Below are 18,170 nucleotides of genomic sequence, written 5' to 3'. Positions count from 1 at the left end.
TTCTGCAATATTTTCTGTTCTTAATGTCACCTCAATGAATAAATGTTGGGTTTTTTTTTTGTTGATATTCATTTAACTTTCAATAGCATTTGACCTGCATTTAATTAACCTGTAGCAGCAAGTCATTGGCAATCAGTCGTTTTCAAGTTTTGATCGGAAACTAACGTGTTTACAGGGAGACATACAGTATGTGCAAAGGTTTTGGGCAGGGGTGGGTGTAATTCTGTAAAGTAAGAATGCTGTTCATTTACTGCAGATTTTGTTATTTGATGAATAAATACATAATTGATTTTGCATTCATATTACACAGGAATGGATGTTATATTCGTATTTCCACATTTGCTCCAAACGTTCCCCGGTCCCAACTAACTAATCCATGAAGGGAGAAGGAGACTGTTCTGTTACCAACCCCTCATCCCCCCCAGCTTCATTCAACACCGGGGCGACCGGGGTATTCAGTGTTTACCGTTGATTGTAGTGGTCATCGAATGAAGCAATCAGCGATCAGTACTTAACCACTTCATCAACTGTATCTGGAAAAAAAAACTGAAAATGTGTTCATTCATTCATTCAATGTTCATTTGAGTGACATCTAGTGGCGAAATAGGATCCACCAAAGACATTTATGTGGAATGAGTGTTGACTTGGATTTGTGTGAATGATATACGGTTTTTTTTTTCTTTCTTTTTTTTTTGTAAAGACTGACTGATTGGCCACTTGATTCTCTAAACATATTTAGTGTAGTAGACGGTGACATGATGGCAGGGTGTAACTGTGTACATGGGATTCAAAGGTTTTTATTGAGAAGCACTATTTCTGTACTGTTTTTAAGCCGGTTTCTTTCTTTTTAGCTGACAGGGTTTCCGGATTTTGACAACACACGCTCACATTGCACCGATGAGGCTGGTGCACACACAGTACATGTCGGTTCACTAGAGAATAATAGTATCGGCTGCTGAGAACCAGTCCCGGGATTCACTCAGGCGACCGAAGCAGTTACATGAGTTTTCGCGCATCAAAGATTTGAAAGAGTGCTTCAGGTGAAATGTCGCTCTGATTAGAACTGGCTTTCAAATGGACATGTAAAACTTCTTATGCATTTCCTGTAGCCACTGGCTATGTCACGGACCGGTCAGCAAAAGCGAAGGCGGAAGTAAAAGTAAGGAACCATCTTAATTTGACTAGATAGTCTCTGGTAGAACTTTTTGCTACACGCATGCAGATGTCAGTGAGTTTCTCAATCTGTCACTTTGCTAGGTGGGGTACTTCTGATGGAGGAAGGAGCAACTGGTTGCAGCCACGACTGACATTCTGACAACTCCATTGAACCGACGTCCGATGAACGCTCCACCCGACAGCACATTGCTATCACCTATTAACCGTTATACCTGGTAGCTACGCCTCTTTATTTGACAAGCGAGGAACAACACCCGTCCGCCCATGTCACAAGTTACCATGCTAACCGCCGCTAGCCGCTGCTACTGGACGTAGCTATGCTTTCTCTGCTGAATCTACGAGCGACAGAAGTAACGTTTAGACTGTAAAGACTTGGTTTTGCCTCAAAGAAAACTCTGTTTAATCATACTTCGGACAGAAAGCTGAGCAGTCAGTCGGTCTCAGACATGGGACTGCACCCGCTGGAGTTCAGTGAATGCTATCTGGACAGCCCCTGCTTCAGGGAGAAGATCAAGGCGCACGAAGCGGAGTTGGACAAAACCAACAGGTTTATTAAGGAGCTGTACAAAGATGGAAAGAACCTCATCAATGCGACGAAACGTGAGTGAATGTGCCTCATTGAACCTGGAACTTCTTTCCTACTTCCATCGGCTTTCAGGGTAACGGGGGCAGTTTGAACAAGACAGTAGGTGACAGAGGACGTTGACGCGTTTCGCTCTTTAACGTTTCATTTAAACGTTTTCCAGAACGTCTCAAATCTCTGAGTTGCTTTACAAAAACTCCTCTTTTTGTCCACAAAGTCACAAGTTGGACGTCAACACATAGAAATGGACAAACATCTACACAGGATGCCTCCACAATGTGTTAGATTGACTGATTTTCTTGATGGTAAACACAAAGGGCAGATCCATATCACACCCTAAAACTGTACATTATAAAATGCCAGCCAAAAAAAAAAAAAAAGGAAAGTTCTGTGCCCTGATGCCAACTCCCAGAACGCTCCATGATTATTGTTGTGTAATATCCTTGTCACTAATCACTAATATGCCTTTGTATTGACTTGTGGGCTTCAGGCCCTGTTTGCTCAATGTGCTGGAAACCATGTTTCGCTCTGAAACCTTCAGACAGAGGAACTTGTTTGCCATCATGTCAGATCTGCTCAGCCTGCAAACGGATGGTGATTCTTGTACACACACATCCTGGAAGGTACGGCATCTTCTGGATGGGATTAGCAGAAATATCTGTCATTATTACTCATTGGGGTGGTGATGAGTATGTTGACAGAAATGTCACAAATTCGTCACTCAGGTTGCCAATTCCTGGTGAACGGTGGTTACCAGTCGTTAACAGTGTGTTTTAAAGAGTTGTTTTGTGTGTGTGTGTGTGTGTGTGTGTGTGTGTGTGTGTGTGTCATAACACAGCAGTAGTTCATTATGCTCATTGACCTAAAAATGACCAGGCACAGTGATATGGATTTTAACTCCATTAGCCCGTGGGCAAATTTGTATGTGCTGCAACATAAAACTAACTGGTTGGTGTGGCAACCACACTGGTTGAGTCCTGGAGGCCATCTTGACATTGCAGCTTTTTGCAAACTGGATGTCAAAGTAAATGAACGGAGTGAGAACGTCTTAAGGATTTCGTAGTGGTTCTGCAGTGTTTGAATGATGCATTCACAGTGGAAAACTTTCTGCTCAGTGTTTTTGCCTTCAGTTAACCCAGGTTGTCAGTCACCAGGCAGGATTTCTGTGTCATACACAGCCGTGTTTGTCTTAGAGCCAGTTTCTCTTTGTTCAACTCTCCTACCCAGTGTACCTTAATAATATTGCCAGTCTCTCTTCCATTCCGTCACCCTGTAAGTTATTGTCATACCAGCTTGTGTACCGCTGGCAGCATCAGTGGCTGACACATACCAGGCTGATATTAAATGTGTATATTGGTCTTTTACACCTATCATGTGAAAAAGACAACAACAGCTTTTTAGTATTGTATGTTGACATTCACTCTAATCTACTGTGATGAACTGCAGCTCGTGTTAGTCAAGTAATAGAGTTAAAAACACTGAGAGGAGATGGGATTCTAGAAAAATCCATATACAATATCTAAACTGTCCCACCAGTGTATTGATCAACCAAACCTACATGACATTTTAAGACAGACACTGATTATTGAAGTGAAAATGTCTTTGATTACCAATATGGGGACTGGTCATGTGACTTTTTGAGTGGCCTGTGCAGACCCTTTCTGTGTGGATTGTCGGTGAATATAAATTTTACATATCAAATATTGTCTTTCTTTCAGAAGAATAAATAAGAAATATAGCAAATGCATTAAAACCACCATTGTGCAGATACCTGTTTTTTTCCCTCAAATACATCTTTGGCATGCCTGTGTTATTTGCATACCTGTGGTTTATTGTACCTGCTATCTTGAGCTGGTCCTTTTCTGACCTCTGTTTTTCACACGTCCTTGATACATTTTACAGGTATTAATATGTGTAAAAGTGGAGCACATGTTTTTCAATAAATGATGTGTGCTTGAAGGGGGCTAACACCTTCGCGTAGCAGCTTGTGTTCCATTGACCTGTGACTTTTCAGGGGTTACATGTCACGTTCTCCCAACTCAGTTGCATCAACTTACCAGGACGACCGCCACAGCGCAACTGTGGTCCTCAGAGTTACTCTCAGATGAGATGTTATTGATGGAGTAAACTGATACACCACGATCCCATTTCAGTCTTGTAAGTCAGGCCTCATGTGCCTGTAGCTGAACTATAGAACACAGCTGTTTTGGTCTTGATTCAGTGTACGTCCATCATAAAGTGTTAACGCTCAGTCAGCTTGTGCCTAAGTAATTCTGTCAAATGTTCCAGCAGGGAGTCCTGGAACGTTAGCTGTTATAGACTTTGAAGATTCTCAGTGATCATGTGGTTTGCAAGAATGAAATATCATCTGACCTCCAACTAATGTATGACATTAGGAGTACTGTAGCATTTAGAGACATAAAGGCTTAAAACAGAACACCTGTCTTCACAGTCAGGGTGACAGAAAGGAGTCTGGGCTGAGGATCTGTCAGCTGTTTATGAATAATCTCACATATTTAAGTTCTAAAATGCTTCTATTGTGCCCATGTATTCTCCTCACAAAAGTCTCAGAAGGATGTTACCAAATGTAAAAAGGTGAAACTAGTGATCACGGGATGTAATCACGACGTACCGTTTGTATGTCCTGTTACCAATGTAGTCACAAATCGACCGCCTGTCTCCATGTTTTTGGTGTTTGTGGGTCAGGTTTGATCACATGATTGTTCTGTGAGATCCCAGGGATTACTGCAGTGAAGGTTAAGAGTGTGGTCCTCTGTCTTAAATAAATTGTCTGATATTTTCAATAATTTAAATTGCTATTAGAAATGTACATTGTCCATCAAATCCAATGATGATTTTTCACCGTGGTGTGTTCAGACCTGGTGTGTGCTTTTACACTGTTGTCAGTTTGTGTCTCAGACCACCAACCAACACTGTCACAGTCATCTATCAGCTATCAAACATTCTCAAATGAGAGCATTCCCACCTGTACTTGGATCTGCCCCAAAGGTCTGGTGAATATTGTTTTTTTTTTGGTTTGTTTTTTTCCTGTGTGTGTAATTCTGCCAACACAGACAGATACACGCCGAGGATAAAACCCCATCTTCTTGGAGCGGTGTTTTAATCTGTTGTCTGTCAGAATCTCCCTGCTCTCCTCGTCATACAAATCCAAGAAAATAGCTCAGCAGCTTTTTTGTTCTGCACTGTTTGTGGAGTGCTGCTTTGAAGTAGATAGAGTAGTTGAGCTAGATAAACATCTGTGCGCAGACGGTTGTTTTTGATGAGTGGAGGTGATTTGGAGAGGCTGAGCTGTGTAATCCTCTTTGTATATAATGCTTGCTATCATCTTCACAGTACAATCTAATTCTGTTGTGATATTCGCAAACCTTTTGCTTTTGAGTGATGAAAATGTTTTACATTTGCCCACAAAGTGACCTGGTGTTTGGAGTATCTGCAGTCCTCTCTCAGCCTCTCAGAAACTCCCCTCACGCCTACAGCTGGGAGGATGTCCCTCCTACGGAAAGTCCTTGGCTCAGAGAGGAAACTTTAGCGCGGGACGCCAGGCCAGAGAGCATTGACAGGGAAGTGCCCACTAGAGGAGCAGCAAGCAGATGTGCTTCTGTTTCTCAGGGTTTCCTCCACAGGAACTGTGTCCTGTCTATACCCTCTCAACTACCCGTCACTTTTAGGAAACCTGTTTGTTTGCATGGCTGGAAAGAGTGACGTCTCTCTTGTTGGTATTATCTTAGACGTATTCACCAAGCAGCTTCATCAATGTGATCGTGTCTTCTCTTCTACCTCAGAACTGAAGGTCAAACATTGTTTCCACAGCTGGACTTCCTCTGGTGAACCGGTTGGCTCATAAAAGATAAATTGTGTATCTTTTTATTTACCACTAATGGTTGCTCTGTGAGAACAGCCATGGGTGTGCTTCTTCTCTGTGGCAGACAGGTTTAAGAGTAGCCTGGCCTGAATGTGCTTCGCTGCTCTGTGTAATACATGACCGATTCTGCCAAAGAGACACATCATAATCTTTCATTAAAAACGCATTAGATCCAGATGTGAAGTCATGTTGGAGGAGCGCTTTTTCATCTGTTCACAAAGGCCTAGTAAATGTGATAGTTGCTTGATGGGCTGACAGCACTTTGGACCTCCTTGTCCAATGTGGACGTCCATGGGAAGCATTGCTGTAACTTTTTAATAGCAGAGTAATAACGGCCTTTATTGACTTGTGTAACCTCATTCTACACACGTGTTTTGAGAATCAGGAAGTCATGTTGGAAGTAATGTGTGCTTCGTGGCCAGGGAACCACAGGGACACACATCACTGGACACGGATGGGTGGGCAGGCTCTGTGGAAGGGCAAAGGTGGGAGCGGAGTGGAGTGTAGCGGTGTTTTGGACTGGAAAAGATGGGAGAGTGGAACAGGAAGGACTGTGGAAAGGCACAGCATGTAAATGCTGGCTGCTCTGTGAGGGCCCAGAGCTCTGACCTAAGTGGCACATCTGATGAGAGTGTAGAAATCATAACAAACAACACTCCAGCAGGCGCCAGCAAATACACTGTGGACATCTTCACAATTAAACTTTGACACATGGATTCCGTTTGCTTCAGGGAGATCTTGTGTTGCCAGAACACATTATTTTAGATTTATATTCTGTATGTATGCATGTTAATATCTCCTGTAAGTGGGAAACAATCTCATGTAATTGATGTACTTTACTATGTAATTGGCTGTTCCATACCCCAATGAGCTGCCAGTGAATTGGACATGTGACAAAAAGAAGATTGTCATTTTTCTACAGTAAACTCACTCAGTAACCGTTTTTAAATCTCTTGTTACTTTTTATTCTGGTTGTGTTTGAGAGCAGTCTGATCTTTAGTGTTCAACAATAACTAGAGCCCTGCGATTCAGCACCGTCTCCATTGTGTTCACTTTGTTTTTAGTACCACTCTTCTGAATAGGGGCACCGATGTTTATGTGACACAGCCCGACTGTTTTTCACATTTTCCCTGCTGGAGAAAAAATGTGTCTGTAATATCAGATAGATGTAAGGTGGGGACGGTTACTCATAGTATGAAGCCCGTAGACTTGGATCTCTGGTTTTCTGTAGAGAAACTAGCCAGGTTTGACAGTTTCCAGGTTTACTTTGAGATTCCTTGCTTTAAAAGGCAAAAAGCAGACAGAGCCATGAACTCTTGTGTGACCTAACGTATGTGTGTGTGTGTGTGTGTGTGTGTGTGTGTGTTTCTGTCTTGTGATAGTTCTCTCCTGTAGGACACAAGCTTTCATTTTAATCTGATCTGCAGGTGATCCATCCAATCATGATTGTATCTTTCAGTGATTGTAGCCCACTGATCTTTGCTGTTATAAATTGAATTGATACTGCACAGGGACACGAGTGCTGTCTGTTCTTTTCTTCCTCTGAATGTTGCCTGGTGTTGATTAATGCTGGAGCCTCATGCAGAGGGGTAACATGAATTCTTCATGTTTTATGTAATGAAGTCTACACAGCTTGGCCTCGTATCCGCCCATATTCACTGTCCACCCGACAAAACATTAAACATGCATGCAGCTTGTGTAATCAGATTGTGGATGGACGTTAAGGGCACCATTCTCCCATATGTTTCCAATAACCTAACCACAAATCTGTTTAGTGGCATCAATGTTCTGAAAGTAATTGTCCACAGCGATCCTGTCTTTGTAGAAATGCACACAGAGAACGCAGACCTACTACAATAACGTATCTCTGTATTATAAGCTACTCCTCAGCTGAAACTACCTCGGACACTTGGATGCATTCGTACAAGTGTTAGAGTAGTATTAGTAGAAATATGCCTAATCTTTTTTGTTATAAAGGACCATATGATGTGACCAATCCTTAAGTGCTAATAATACTAATATGTATCACATTTTCACATTAGAACCACCAAGGGACAACATCACCATAATCACACACACATGAAATCACACCAGAGATGTAGCCTACTGCTCGCATGTCTTGTCTGAGAAGTCTTTGTTTTATTGAGAATATTGGTTGATATGTTTATTTGAGCTGTTTTGAATGACAGTGACAGATTTTACAGAATCCTCCTCCATTCAGAGTTCAACTCAGGAGTGGTTAGTATTTGTGTCATCCTGATGAAATACCAGATAACAGGAAAAGGGCAGACCTACACCAACACTAATTGAAAACAGAACAGCATTTTTAGCCCATTGGCCTCAAAATGAAATGATTTTTTTCCTCCCGGCAATGCAACATGCGTAATCCTGCTAATAAATAGACAAACCAACACTGGCAGAGACGTAAACGTCTCAGTGAGGTGCAAAGTTCTCTCATATTGTAGTCCACTTTGGTTTTAGGTATATTTGTTTATCACATGGCTTTAGCACATATTCTCCAAAACATAGTGTGTGACATTTTATAGAGTAGTAAAAAGTGCCCCCTGACCAGAGCTCGTACACTTCCTGAATGACATTTTTCTACAAATGTGTCATTGGAGCTCTGACCATACGTCACAGAACATTGTGTATTTCAACCTTTTTCTTTTTTCAGGCATGTTTAAGGTCATGTAATGTTCTGAAAACATTTTTCAACCTTCTTGGGATAAGGCTGAAGTTTGTATATGACATATTTAGATTGCTTTCCTTGGCACAAGCTCTATCCCTCCTGTTGCAGTTGGCCCTGATGGTGTTGGTGGAGTAAAACCTGCTGACAGACAAATGAACAAACATGTGGGTGGAAACATTGACAGAGATGACACACAAAACACAAAATCTGTCTCATCAGACATTTATTATTTTGTAAGTAATTTCTCTGAAATGCTCAGCTGTAAAGATTATATACAAAGGTGTCTGTCGGTATGGTAAGACAAGACTGAAAACACTGTCTGTTGTGATGATAATACTTGGTCAGTCAACAGAGGTCTATGAGTAAGACCTACCATTCTAGATTTAGTAGAGGTACCAAGAGCCAGATCCACTGACAGCGCCTGTGTACTCCTTGTTTGCAGCCAATGCAAAATAACAGCGATTTGTTTCCCTGGAGTGACAAGAGTCACCTTTTATGGACTTGCACACCCTGGTCAAGATTCCTTCTCTGTGTGGTTTAGATTCCTGGTAGATATACAGTTGCACTGTTCCATGCTCAGTTGTTTGCTCCCTGTAATGTCCAAAGCAAGCAACTGTGCCAGACAACCAACCTGCAACGATTTTAGTCTTTCTGTTGTCTGTGTTTTGAGTGTGTTATTGCTGGGTGAGTGAAATTCTTAAATTGAGAGAGTGACTGGCAGTACATAAGGTGGTCTTGGTTTCCTGTTGTCTGATCACATATTGTACAAACACATCAGGACACGTGTGTGGTTGGCCTATATTTCCTTTGAGATGAAACAGCAGTTTGAAATAAATGACTGAAGCAGAAGATATGCCCTTTGTGCCAGACTGAGGCAGAAAACACCTCTCACATGTGTGGGCTTTATAGATTTAATCCATAGCATGTGTACACACACTCCTCAGAGAACCTAGAGTGTGTGAAGATCACCACATACAGACATTAACAAGAAAAACACCTCAGATCAAGAAAGCAAAAAATGAACGTGACATTTTACCATAATCCAAGGACATGACAGTCTTGAGTATTGACAGACATGACAGCACTGAGCTCTAGATGGACACTTGGCAGCGTACACAACAGTTTATTTAAGATGTCTGTTGCATGTCACCGCTGCCCTTTGTCTCATTCATTTCCATTGTCATAAAAAACTTGAGTTGGACAGTGGACTTCTGTAAAAATTAAGATTAACCTGTGAAATATTTATATTTCTGTTCTTATAATTCTGTTCTAATTTTACTGTGTGACTTATTCTGTATTGGCATTTATTGTATATATAGGTACCATGCTCCGGGGGGTTATTGTAACATTGTCTTGCTGAACTGTCTCAATGTGTAAAATGAATAATAAATATATAAAATAATAATTATTTATAATAATAAATAAATCAAATTAAATAAATTAAATACAACCCCACACACACACAAACACACACACACACACATTTTAGCATTAGCCTGCTGTACTGGTCTGGTTTGATAGCAACCGCAATTAGCATGTGAGTACCAGTGCAAACGTGTGTTGACATCCATGATAGCTAATCATTGCATGTTAACTTGGTGATGGTCACATTTTACAAAACATGGCCATTTGAACTACTGAACAGCAAGTAATCTCATTAAACAACCAGCTAAGATCAGAATTATTTTAGATTTTGGAGAGGGGTGTGGCACCTGCAGGTCAACCATAGGTCAACTTGTGTCAAAACCTAGCCCTTGCCCTAAAACCCATGCATTCAGACTCGTTCTGATATTTAGGATAGTCCATGTCAATGATAACTGAGAACAACTGAGAATTCGGCTGATATCTGCTCTGGATAAACATAAATCCATTCCTGATAGTGCAGCTGACTTAAGAGTTGAATCTCCATTTCGGAGACCTGCAGGCAGAGACTGTCGTCATATATTTTGCAGTCATAAGAACAAACTATATTTACAACTTCAACATTTGACTGCTGCCTGTTTACCTTTGAGGGGTTTCCACTGTTAGTCAGACATTAGTTTGGGTTCTGGTAAGTGAATGGCCTTTTCATTGAAATTCTTTTTTCAAACTAACTGAAAAAAGAAGACACAATCGTTAGTTGTTGTTCTACATTCTTGAGTTAAACTGACTGATTCTAGTATCGCAGTCATTTGTCAAATCTCCACTGTTCCTCCATATACTACAGTCTTAAAATACCCTTGCCACATGCTCTCATGTGTCCCTTGGTGGCTGCCATAGGTCATGTATCCCGCCTCAGGGAATCTCTTCAGTGTGTGGAAATATATTTTGCTTTGCAAGGGGGGTCCAAAAAGTTAGACTGAAACAGTAATTATCCATTGTGATGTGTGTTCACACAAAGTATAGTCATACTCTTTTTCCCTACTGTTGCAGTTTGTAATAGAATCAGTGCTGCAGATGATTTATAAACCCAGAATAAAGCATGACAGCAGTACTGAAAAAATATCAAAATAGTCATTAAGTAAATATAATGTACCTGGGAGATAAAGAAAATTACATGGTATTGAACAACACTAGGTTATACTGAAAGTTTTTGCAGACTCTTTGGGGTATGGATAAAAAGTTTTAACAACTTATGTGTCTCATTCATGTGTGCGTCAACATGCAAACATATCGTTAGACATAGTTTACTACTTGTACCTGCTCTTCTGTTATGCCAGAGTTTGATGTTCAGCAGGATGTAGCTTTCTAAAGACAAACAGGATGTAGAAGTTTACTATGCTGCATCAGGATGACGGATTTGTTTTTCAAATGGTGCCGTCAAAGAGTAAAATTGAAACGACAAATTGGAATGGAACGTAATTATATTCAACCTTTTAAAACCACTGTTTTGAATTGTTTTTAATTTCCTTTCAGAGCTTGGGATGGCACAGCGAAAGTTTGCCCAGTGCCTCGGAGAGTTTCAGTTTGAGTATATCGGAGATGCAAAGACAGATGATGAGAGATGTATTGGTAAGTGTGGCTTTGCTTCCTCACACGAATTAACCACTGAAGCACTTTACTTTAAATGTTTGTCTATGCTTCTTGCTCTAGCAGAGCAGTATTCAGTGTGTAATAATAATAATCAGAACGTCTTTTGGGCTGTGTGTCTGAGACTGAGACAGGCTGGTTACATTTTTTACTGTGTTTGGATTTTTCTTTCCAGATGAGTCTTTGCAAGAGTTCTCCTCATTTCTCAAGAACCTAGAAGACCAAAGAGAGCTAATGGTGAGCACAACCAGTCAGAGCCTGCTCGGAAGTCAGGGGAAATACTTGTGTGAGTGTGTGTGTGTGTGTGTGTGTGTGTGTGTGTGTGCTGGGGTATGTGTGGTAGTATGAACTTGAGTTATTTGACTGAGTGCATATGTTTCTGTGTGTGCTTTCTCTTTGTGTATTGAAGAGCCTACATGTATTATTGACTTTGTTTGGTCCTCAGATTGTGTTTATTAATGTCCTAATCTGTCATGTCCCAGAGATCCCAGCAGGCACATGTACAATTCTCCATTATGCAGTGCAGACACAGTGTCCAGAAGGCAGAGAATAACGATTTCTTAGAGTGGGTGGATATATACTGACAGTTCCACCCCTAAAGTGCGTCTAAGGGTCACTGTTTCAGCACCTGCCTGGGAGTGGCTGAAGACAACTGGAGTGCATAACAGCTTTATACCAAAGCTTTAAATACATGAAAGATTGCATAACTAGCTATTGGCAACAAGGTCCGTCGTTATATTGCCCATTATGACATCCCAGCATAGAATATAGTTACAGCATCTATCTTTTAAATTTGTGCATTTGCATTATTTGATGTTATGTAAAATGTTGAAGAAGTAGGTCAGCGAGTCTGTTTTTATCCCTCTTCTTTTCACAAGGACGTTCACCTTTCATTGTGCGCGACTTTGCATAAACAGCCATTTTCTTGTAATGACTGTTTCTGAGGTTAGGGAGTTGACCCGTCATCAGAAGCTGACTTACTGTTTCAGAGCCAGGGGAAGACCATTATTGTAAACACGTTGCTCAGCACTGTGGGATGACATCACAGTGCAAAGTAAGGAAAAGTGGGATGGGCAAACAGGCACAGACATGTCCTATTGCCAGCACAGAGAAGCCTCAAGCAATGAAGAAACAGATGGACGAGGTTGGGGGTACTTTTAGCAAAATAGTTTATACTGTATCATTTAGTATATTAAGTATCAACCAGTAGTAGCCAGTAGGCCTTTGCTAATAAAACACTACAGGACTGTATGAATTGCCACACAGTCAACTGGAATCAGCACTGTGCAAAAACTGTTGTTATATGTATTAAATGGGTCAAATGGTCCTTTTTCCTAAGCCTCTGTCTGTGTCTTTTTAGATGAGAAACATCACAGAAACATTAATGAAGCCCCTGGAGAAGTTCAGGAAAGAGCACCTCGGCACAGTAAGGGTAGGTTCTTTGTCTCTTTCCAAAATATTTTTTAGTTTCCACCTTCGAGGTGTTGATGCTGATAACGAAGCCACAACACATACAGCTTTGATCCTTTTGTCACTGACAATAATGAAGTGTGTTGTTCTCCTACAATGCTTTTCCTAGGCGGAAAGAAAAAAGTATGAGAAAGAAACTGAGAAGTATTACAGCTCTCTGGAAAAGCTTCTGAATATGTCAGCAAAGAAGAAAGAGCCACAGCTACAGGAGGTATTTGTCTTTAACTTAACTCATTGACATATATGGAATAGTAATCCATATGACAGTAAAACAGATGGATTCTGTGTACTTAAGGAATGTTTTTTTAGGTTCTTCTATTTCACTATATGGTGGCCCACCACAAAGCCGCGTGTGTTTCCACTGATGTGACTCGCAGAAAAGGTTTCCTGCTTGTTTGCAGAGGAGCTCTGCTTGTCTGCAATCTGTGGAACAATCCATACCACAGCACCAAAAAAATACAGATTTAACATTGTTGTAGAATTTTGTAACCTAGTTTCCTGTATTCTAGTGTTTGGTAGCTATGTGAAGCGCAAGCATGTTGTGTACACCGTTTACAGAGGGCACTTGGGAGTGTTGAGACTCTGCTCAGTCTGTTCTGTGTGGGATGAAGATCTAAGGTGACAACATAACGTATTATTGCTATCAGGTCTGAAAAGATACAACTCATTCAAAGCTGCAAAGTCATGAACTTCATCAACACTGCATTTCTTTGTTTCAAGTCAAACAAGTTCACCAAACATAAGCAAAGACAAGGAAAACCTCTGTTCAGATTTGGTATTTACATGGCTCCGTTGATCCGAACCAGAGTGTAATGCTCTCAGTACGAGAGTTGACACCTGGCATTTGAATGCACCCCTTGTGATTGCATCTCCACTCCCCACTCGACAGTTCATGTAAATAAACTCAAACAGTATATCCATTTGCAAAGACCAAATATGTCTCTGCTTTTATCCAGTGACATTCAGGTGTGCATTTCCTCTGCCCACACATTTTAAGGTTCACACCTTTTTCAAGGATGTGGCTGAGCATTGCCCCATTAATACCGTTCTAAAACATTCCCACACCATGCCGCTCAGGTGAAGGTGGTATATGTATACCAGAAATCGCACCGACCTGAAACACCAAGCCACCAGGAAAACACAGGGCTGGCTTTGTGAGCGTGCGCCATCCAAGTATGGACGGTCTGCTTTCAGGCTGTAAAACCTATTTTATTCCATCATATTTAACTTAATCGCACTATATTTAAACTGCAGCATAACACAAAGATGGCAGTGGTTCTCCTTCCATGCATCTGTCAGTGATTATAATCATGGTGTGTGTTCTGTGCCTCTTCAGGCAGACATCCAGGTGGAAACCATGAGGCAGCACTTTCAGGAGGAGTCACTGGATTATGTGTGCAAACTGCAAGAGATCCAAGAGAGGAAGAAGTTTGAGTGTGTGGAGCCGGTGAGTGACAGACCCGACTGGAATGTCAGTGCTGACGGGGTTTGTCTTTAAATGAATAATGATGAAGAACAATATAAAATATGTCATATGGGGCTAAGGTTATGTCATTCTGGGCAACAGCTTTACAGTCGAATTTTTCCAGTGTGAAGATAATGTGTGGACCACATTCTCTTTCACTCGCTGAATGTGCTGGAATTTAAATTAAATGTTATCTGTCTTCCCCTGCATTGTGATCTTTTAGATGCTGGCCTTCTTTCAGACAGTCTTCACATTTTATCACCAGGGCTTCGAGCTCGCCAAGGACTTTGACCATTATAAAAGAGCACTGCAGATCAACATTCAAAATGTAAGCATCTGTCTTTACTTCTTGTACTTGTTTACTGAAGAACCCCTTAAACTAGATTTGTCAATTTAAATGTTTTTATTCACTTCACATTTTTCTACAGTGTCAGTCCCCCTAAATCCCCCCTTTTTGTTCTGTTTTTTCTTGTATATTTCCATTTTCTGTATAATTGTTTTTTCCATGTTTTATGTAAAAGTCCACTGCCACTATGGTCATCATAGAAAATGTGAACGGGTTATCGACTGACTGACTGACTGACCTGCTTAAATAAAGGTTAAATAAAAATAAAATGAACGATACAGCACTGTTTGTTTTCAGTATCCTTTAGTTCTTTGATGTATGATGTATGGGATAATATTTCATATGATGTCATGCTCAAAACAGGGAGGTCTAATTTATAAGCCTGAAATACTGGGGGAAAATTGGGTTTGTTACAGCTGCTCTGAACAGGAATAGAACCATCAGACTGTAGAATGTAGAGCAATTACAAATAAGATCAAACTGTTTAGCTAATTTAGCTAGTGTTAACTGTACAGGTAAAGCAAAGTATAAAAAGCAAGAATATTTTATACTCTCCATTATTAATATTGCAGCCCATCTTTGGTCATCAGATTGTGACGCAGATTGTTTGCCTCCTCTCGCTTGCAGACAAGGAGTCGATTTGAAGGTGCACGGTCAGAAGTGTACGAGCTAATGAAACGGATCAGAGAAACACCTCAAGAATACAGACAGACCAGCCCCATCAGCTGTGAAGGCTACCTCTATGTACAGGAAAAACGTATGTGTGTCAATAAGGTTAATATATAATAATATGATAATACTGCCTAGATTACATCTGTGCTGTTTTCTTGTAGGGCCACCTCCCTTTGGTTCAAGCTGGGTGAAGCGCTACTGCACTTTTGTCAAAGAGCAGAAGATCCTGCACATGGTGACATTTGACCATAGATCTGGAGGGAAGAGTGTGAGTGGTCAGATTCCATGTTACACACCAACTGCCTCTACTTACTTTCATTGTGCTGCCACCTGAATTGTGTATGTCACCAAAACACTAAACACTATGTTTTAAATCTTCTACAGGGTGAGACGGAGTCTGTCACGCTCAAATCCTGCGTCCGCAAAATGACAGACATGCTTGACAGGAGGTTCTGCCTTGACCTCGACATAACAGATCGGTACTCAGATCAGTAACACTGCTTCTAAATTATTTTTGCTGTACAGACTGTACTTACATTTGACATGGAATAAAGAGCAGGATATTATGATCTGGCTTGAAGTGCTTCCCTTGCACAGGATTTGTCACTGAGCTGTGCCCCTCTGTAACTGATATCATGTTTTGTCACACACCCTAACTGCCCTGCCTCTTTTCTGTAGTATTAATAGAAGAGTAATACCCTAGATTTAGTATGGAATTCACGTTTACACATCCATTCTCCCATTGCTATTGTACATCTCATCTCATACACCACTAGTGTTTAATTCCAAAGTGCAGTTTCTCTTTGCAGTGTGTTTTTGTTTTTTTTGCCCCCGACTAGTTACTTCTTGTCTTTCAGGCCAGGGACAGTACTCACTGTACAGGCTCTGTCAGAGGATGACCACAAGTTCTGGATGCAGGCCATGGGTGGGAAGGAACCTGTGAGTCAGCTGCCTATCTTATATCATCATCTAGCTCTCACACTTAGCTAATGTTTACCGCATGCTGTTGCACTGACATCAAACTGATGGTTCATATATTGCTCAAAAGAATGGATTTTTATTTTTCACAGATTGGACACTATCTAGGGAGGACCTACTCCAAAGAAAGAGGAAGTAAGAAAAAAAATCTGTTAATATATACTGTTGATATGCATTTCAAGCTGAAATAAATGTTTTATATGGGTTTTGTTTCTTCTCCCGCAGTTGACGCCCAGCTTGATGACGTTGGCTTGAATTTTGTGAAGAATTCTATTACTGCTATAGAAACGAGAGGTGAGCTTTGGACATTTAGCACAATTTTTTTATTATTATTTTCAAGTCAGAAATTCAGCACCATTTATGCCAGAGAGTAAATAAATAATTTGAGGTGCAGGTTTCTTCCACGTGAATGCAGTGTCACGATGGGAACACAAGGTGGCAGACTTGCTCCAGAATTGGAGCAAAGGGTTGACAGGCAGGTGCTGCATGCAGTAATGTACTGTGGCAAACCAATCATTGTGTAGCATAATAAGTCTTACTAATTTCCTCTCACATATTTGATGACTTTTCTCTTCACGTGTTTTTCTCATTCCTCCCAACACACCAAAATAATACCAAATGTGTTTTTGATGCATACATATAAATGTACACACACACACACACAGAACTTGGTCATCTTCTGACAGAGCCTGTGCTGGGAGTACTGTCCCTAGCCTGAAAGAGAGCGATTCACATACAAAATCTTTCCTGATGTGTTTTTAAACTGATTCCTGATTCCTGTCGCAGGGACCCCAGGAAGAATAGCGGTAGCTATGCTGCAGCCTACGGGCGTCCACAACACTAACTTCTGTTTTACTTGTGTTACCCTTTATTTGTACCTTTGCAAATCTATTAAGATCAGACATTTTTATTTGTCAGGTATCAATGACCAAGGGCTTTACAGAGTGGTGGGGGTAAGCTCCAAGGTTCAGAAGCTCCTCTCATTGATGATTGGTAAGTTCCAGCTTGTATTTTCTGTCAGCTCAAGAACTCTGACAGCATAGATGAACGATGGCAACAGCTCAAACTGTTTCAGTAAAATATTCATTTATATTCTGCTACACTGTGTCTGACTCTCTGATATTAGTTTGACCCTAATTAAGTGAATGTGCTGACACAACCAATGTGTGTGTCGAGCCAATTTTAGAAAGTTAGACAATCAGCTATGACTCAGCCCATCAGGACCATGTGTCTTGAAAGTGCAACAAGTGCCTGCAAGTATATTTTTTCTTGCTGCTATTGCTTTTTATCCTCCAGACTACCACACAGGGCCCATCCCATCGATGTCCTTCTACATTTTTTTTTTACTTTGCCTTATTAACGTTCAGCTATGACAGCCTCTCATTCACATGGCTGACTCTGTCTGTCAGTTGCCTTTCTCCATTTCCTTTATGCTTCTCACTTTTCCCGAGTCCCTTTCAGCAAAGTCTTTTTCTATATAGTTTGTCCTCTGTCCTTTCCACTGCTCCCTGTCTGCTCTATGGACACCAGCTCGCTTTCAGCTCCGTGTCCCGAATGACAACGCGCTCAGGCAGCCGCCAGCCTGTCTCGCCTTCCTTTCCAAAACCTTCCAGCCTCCCAACCTGCCGACTCATGCTCTAGACTCCATTTACACTCTGCTGTGGTTCTGTAAGTTTTGTAAAATGGAATATAGCGGAATATGGACTATATGGAATGGAATATATGAGATTTCACATACTTGTGTGAACATGGGTGGTCCTGCAGATTTTACTTATTTACATACTATGGATGTTCATAACAAACTCATGGTGTATTTTCACTAACCTGGCTGGTAGGTAACTTTGGTAATTTGGCTGTTCAATAACTGATATGCATGCAGTAGTAGTACCTCTACAAATA

At 40.9% G+C, this 18,170-nt stretch overlaps 1 protein-coding gene across 1 annotated transcript; it reads left to right on the top strand.

The window, feature by feature from the left end:
• Positions 1–1,622: 1,622 nt before the first annotated feature.
• On the top strand, positions 1,623–17,939 carry LOC144741306 (rho GTPase-activating protein 10-like; the record flags this gene model as incomplete). Its single annotated transcript, XM_078623894.1, has 15 exons — positions 1,623–1,776; positions 11,227–11,322; positions 11,516–11,577; positions 12,701–12,772; positions 12,920–13,021; positions 14,147–14,257; positions 14,499–14,603; positions 15,249–15,378; positions 15,455–15,561; positions 15,678–15,772; positions 16,151–16,232; positions 16,364–16,406; positions 16,497–16,565; positions 17,190–17,264; positions 17,802–17,939. Coding segments are annotated over exons 1-15 (1,441 nt in total), but the record flags the coding sequence as incomplete, so codon positions are not given.
• Between the last annotated feature and the right edge of the window lie 231 nt (positions 17,940–18,170).

This window comes from Lampetra planeri, unplaced genomic scaffold, assembly GCF_965212315.1.
Source record: "Lampetra planeri unplaced genomic scaffold, kcLamPlan1.2.h2 scaffold_499, whole genome shotgun sequence".
NCBI classification, from domain to species: domain Eukaryota; kingdom Metazoa; phylum Chordata; class Hyperoartia; order Petromyzontiformes; family Petromyzontidae; genus Lampetra; species Lampetra planeri.
This window is presented reverse-complemented; position numbering and strand designations above follow the sequence as displayed.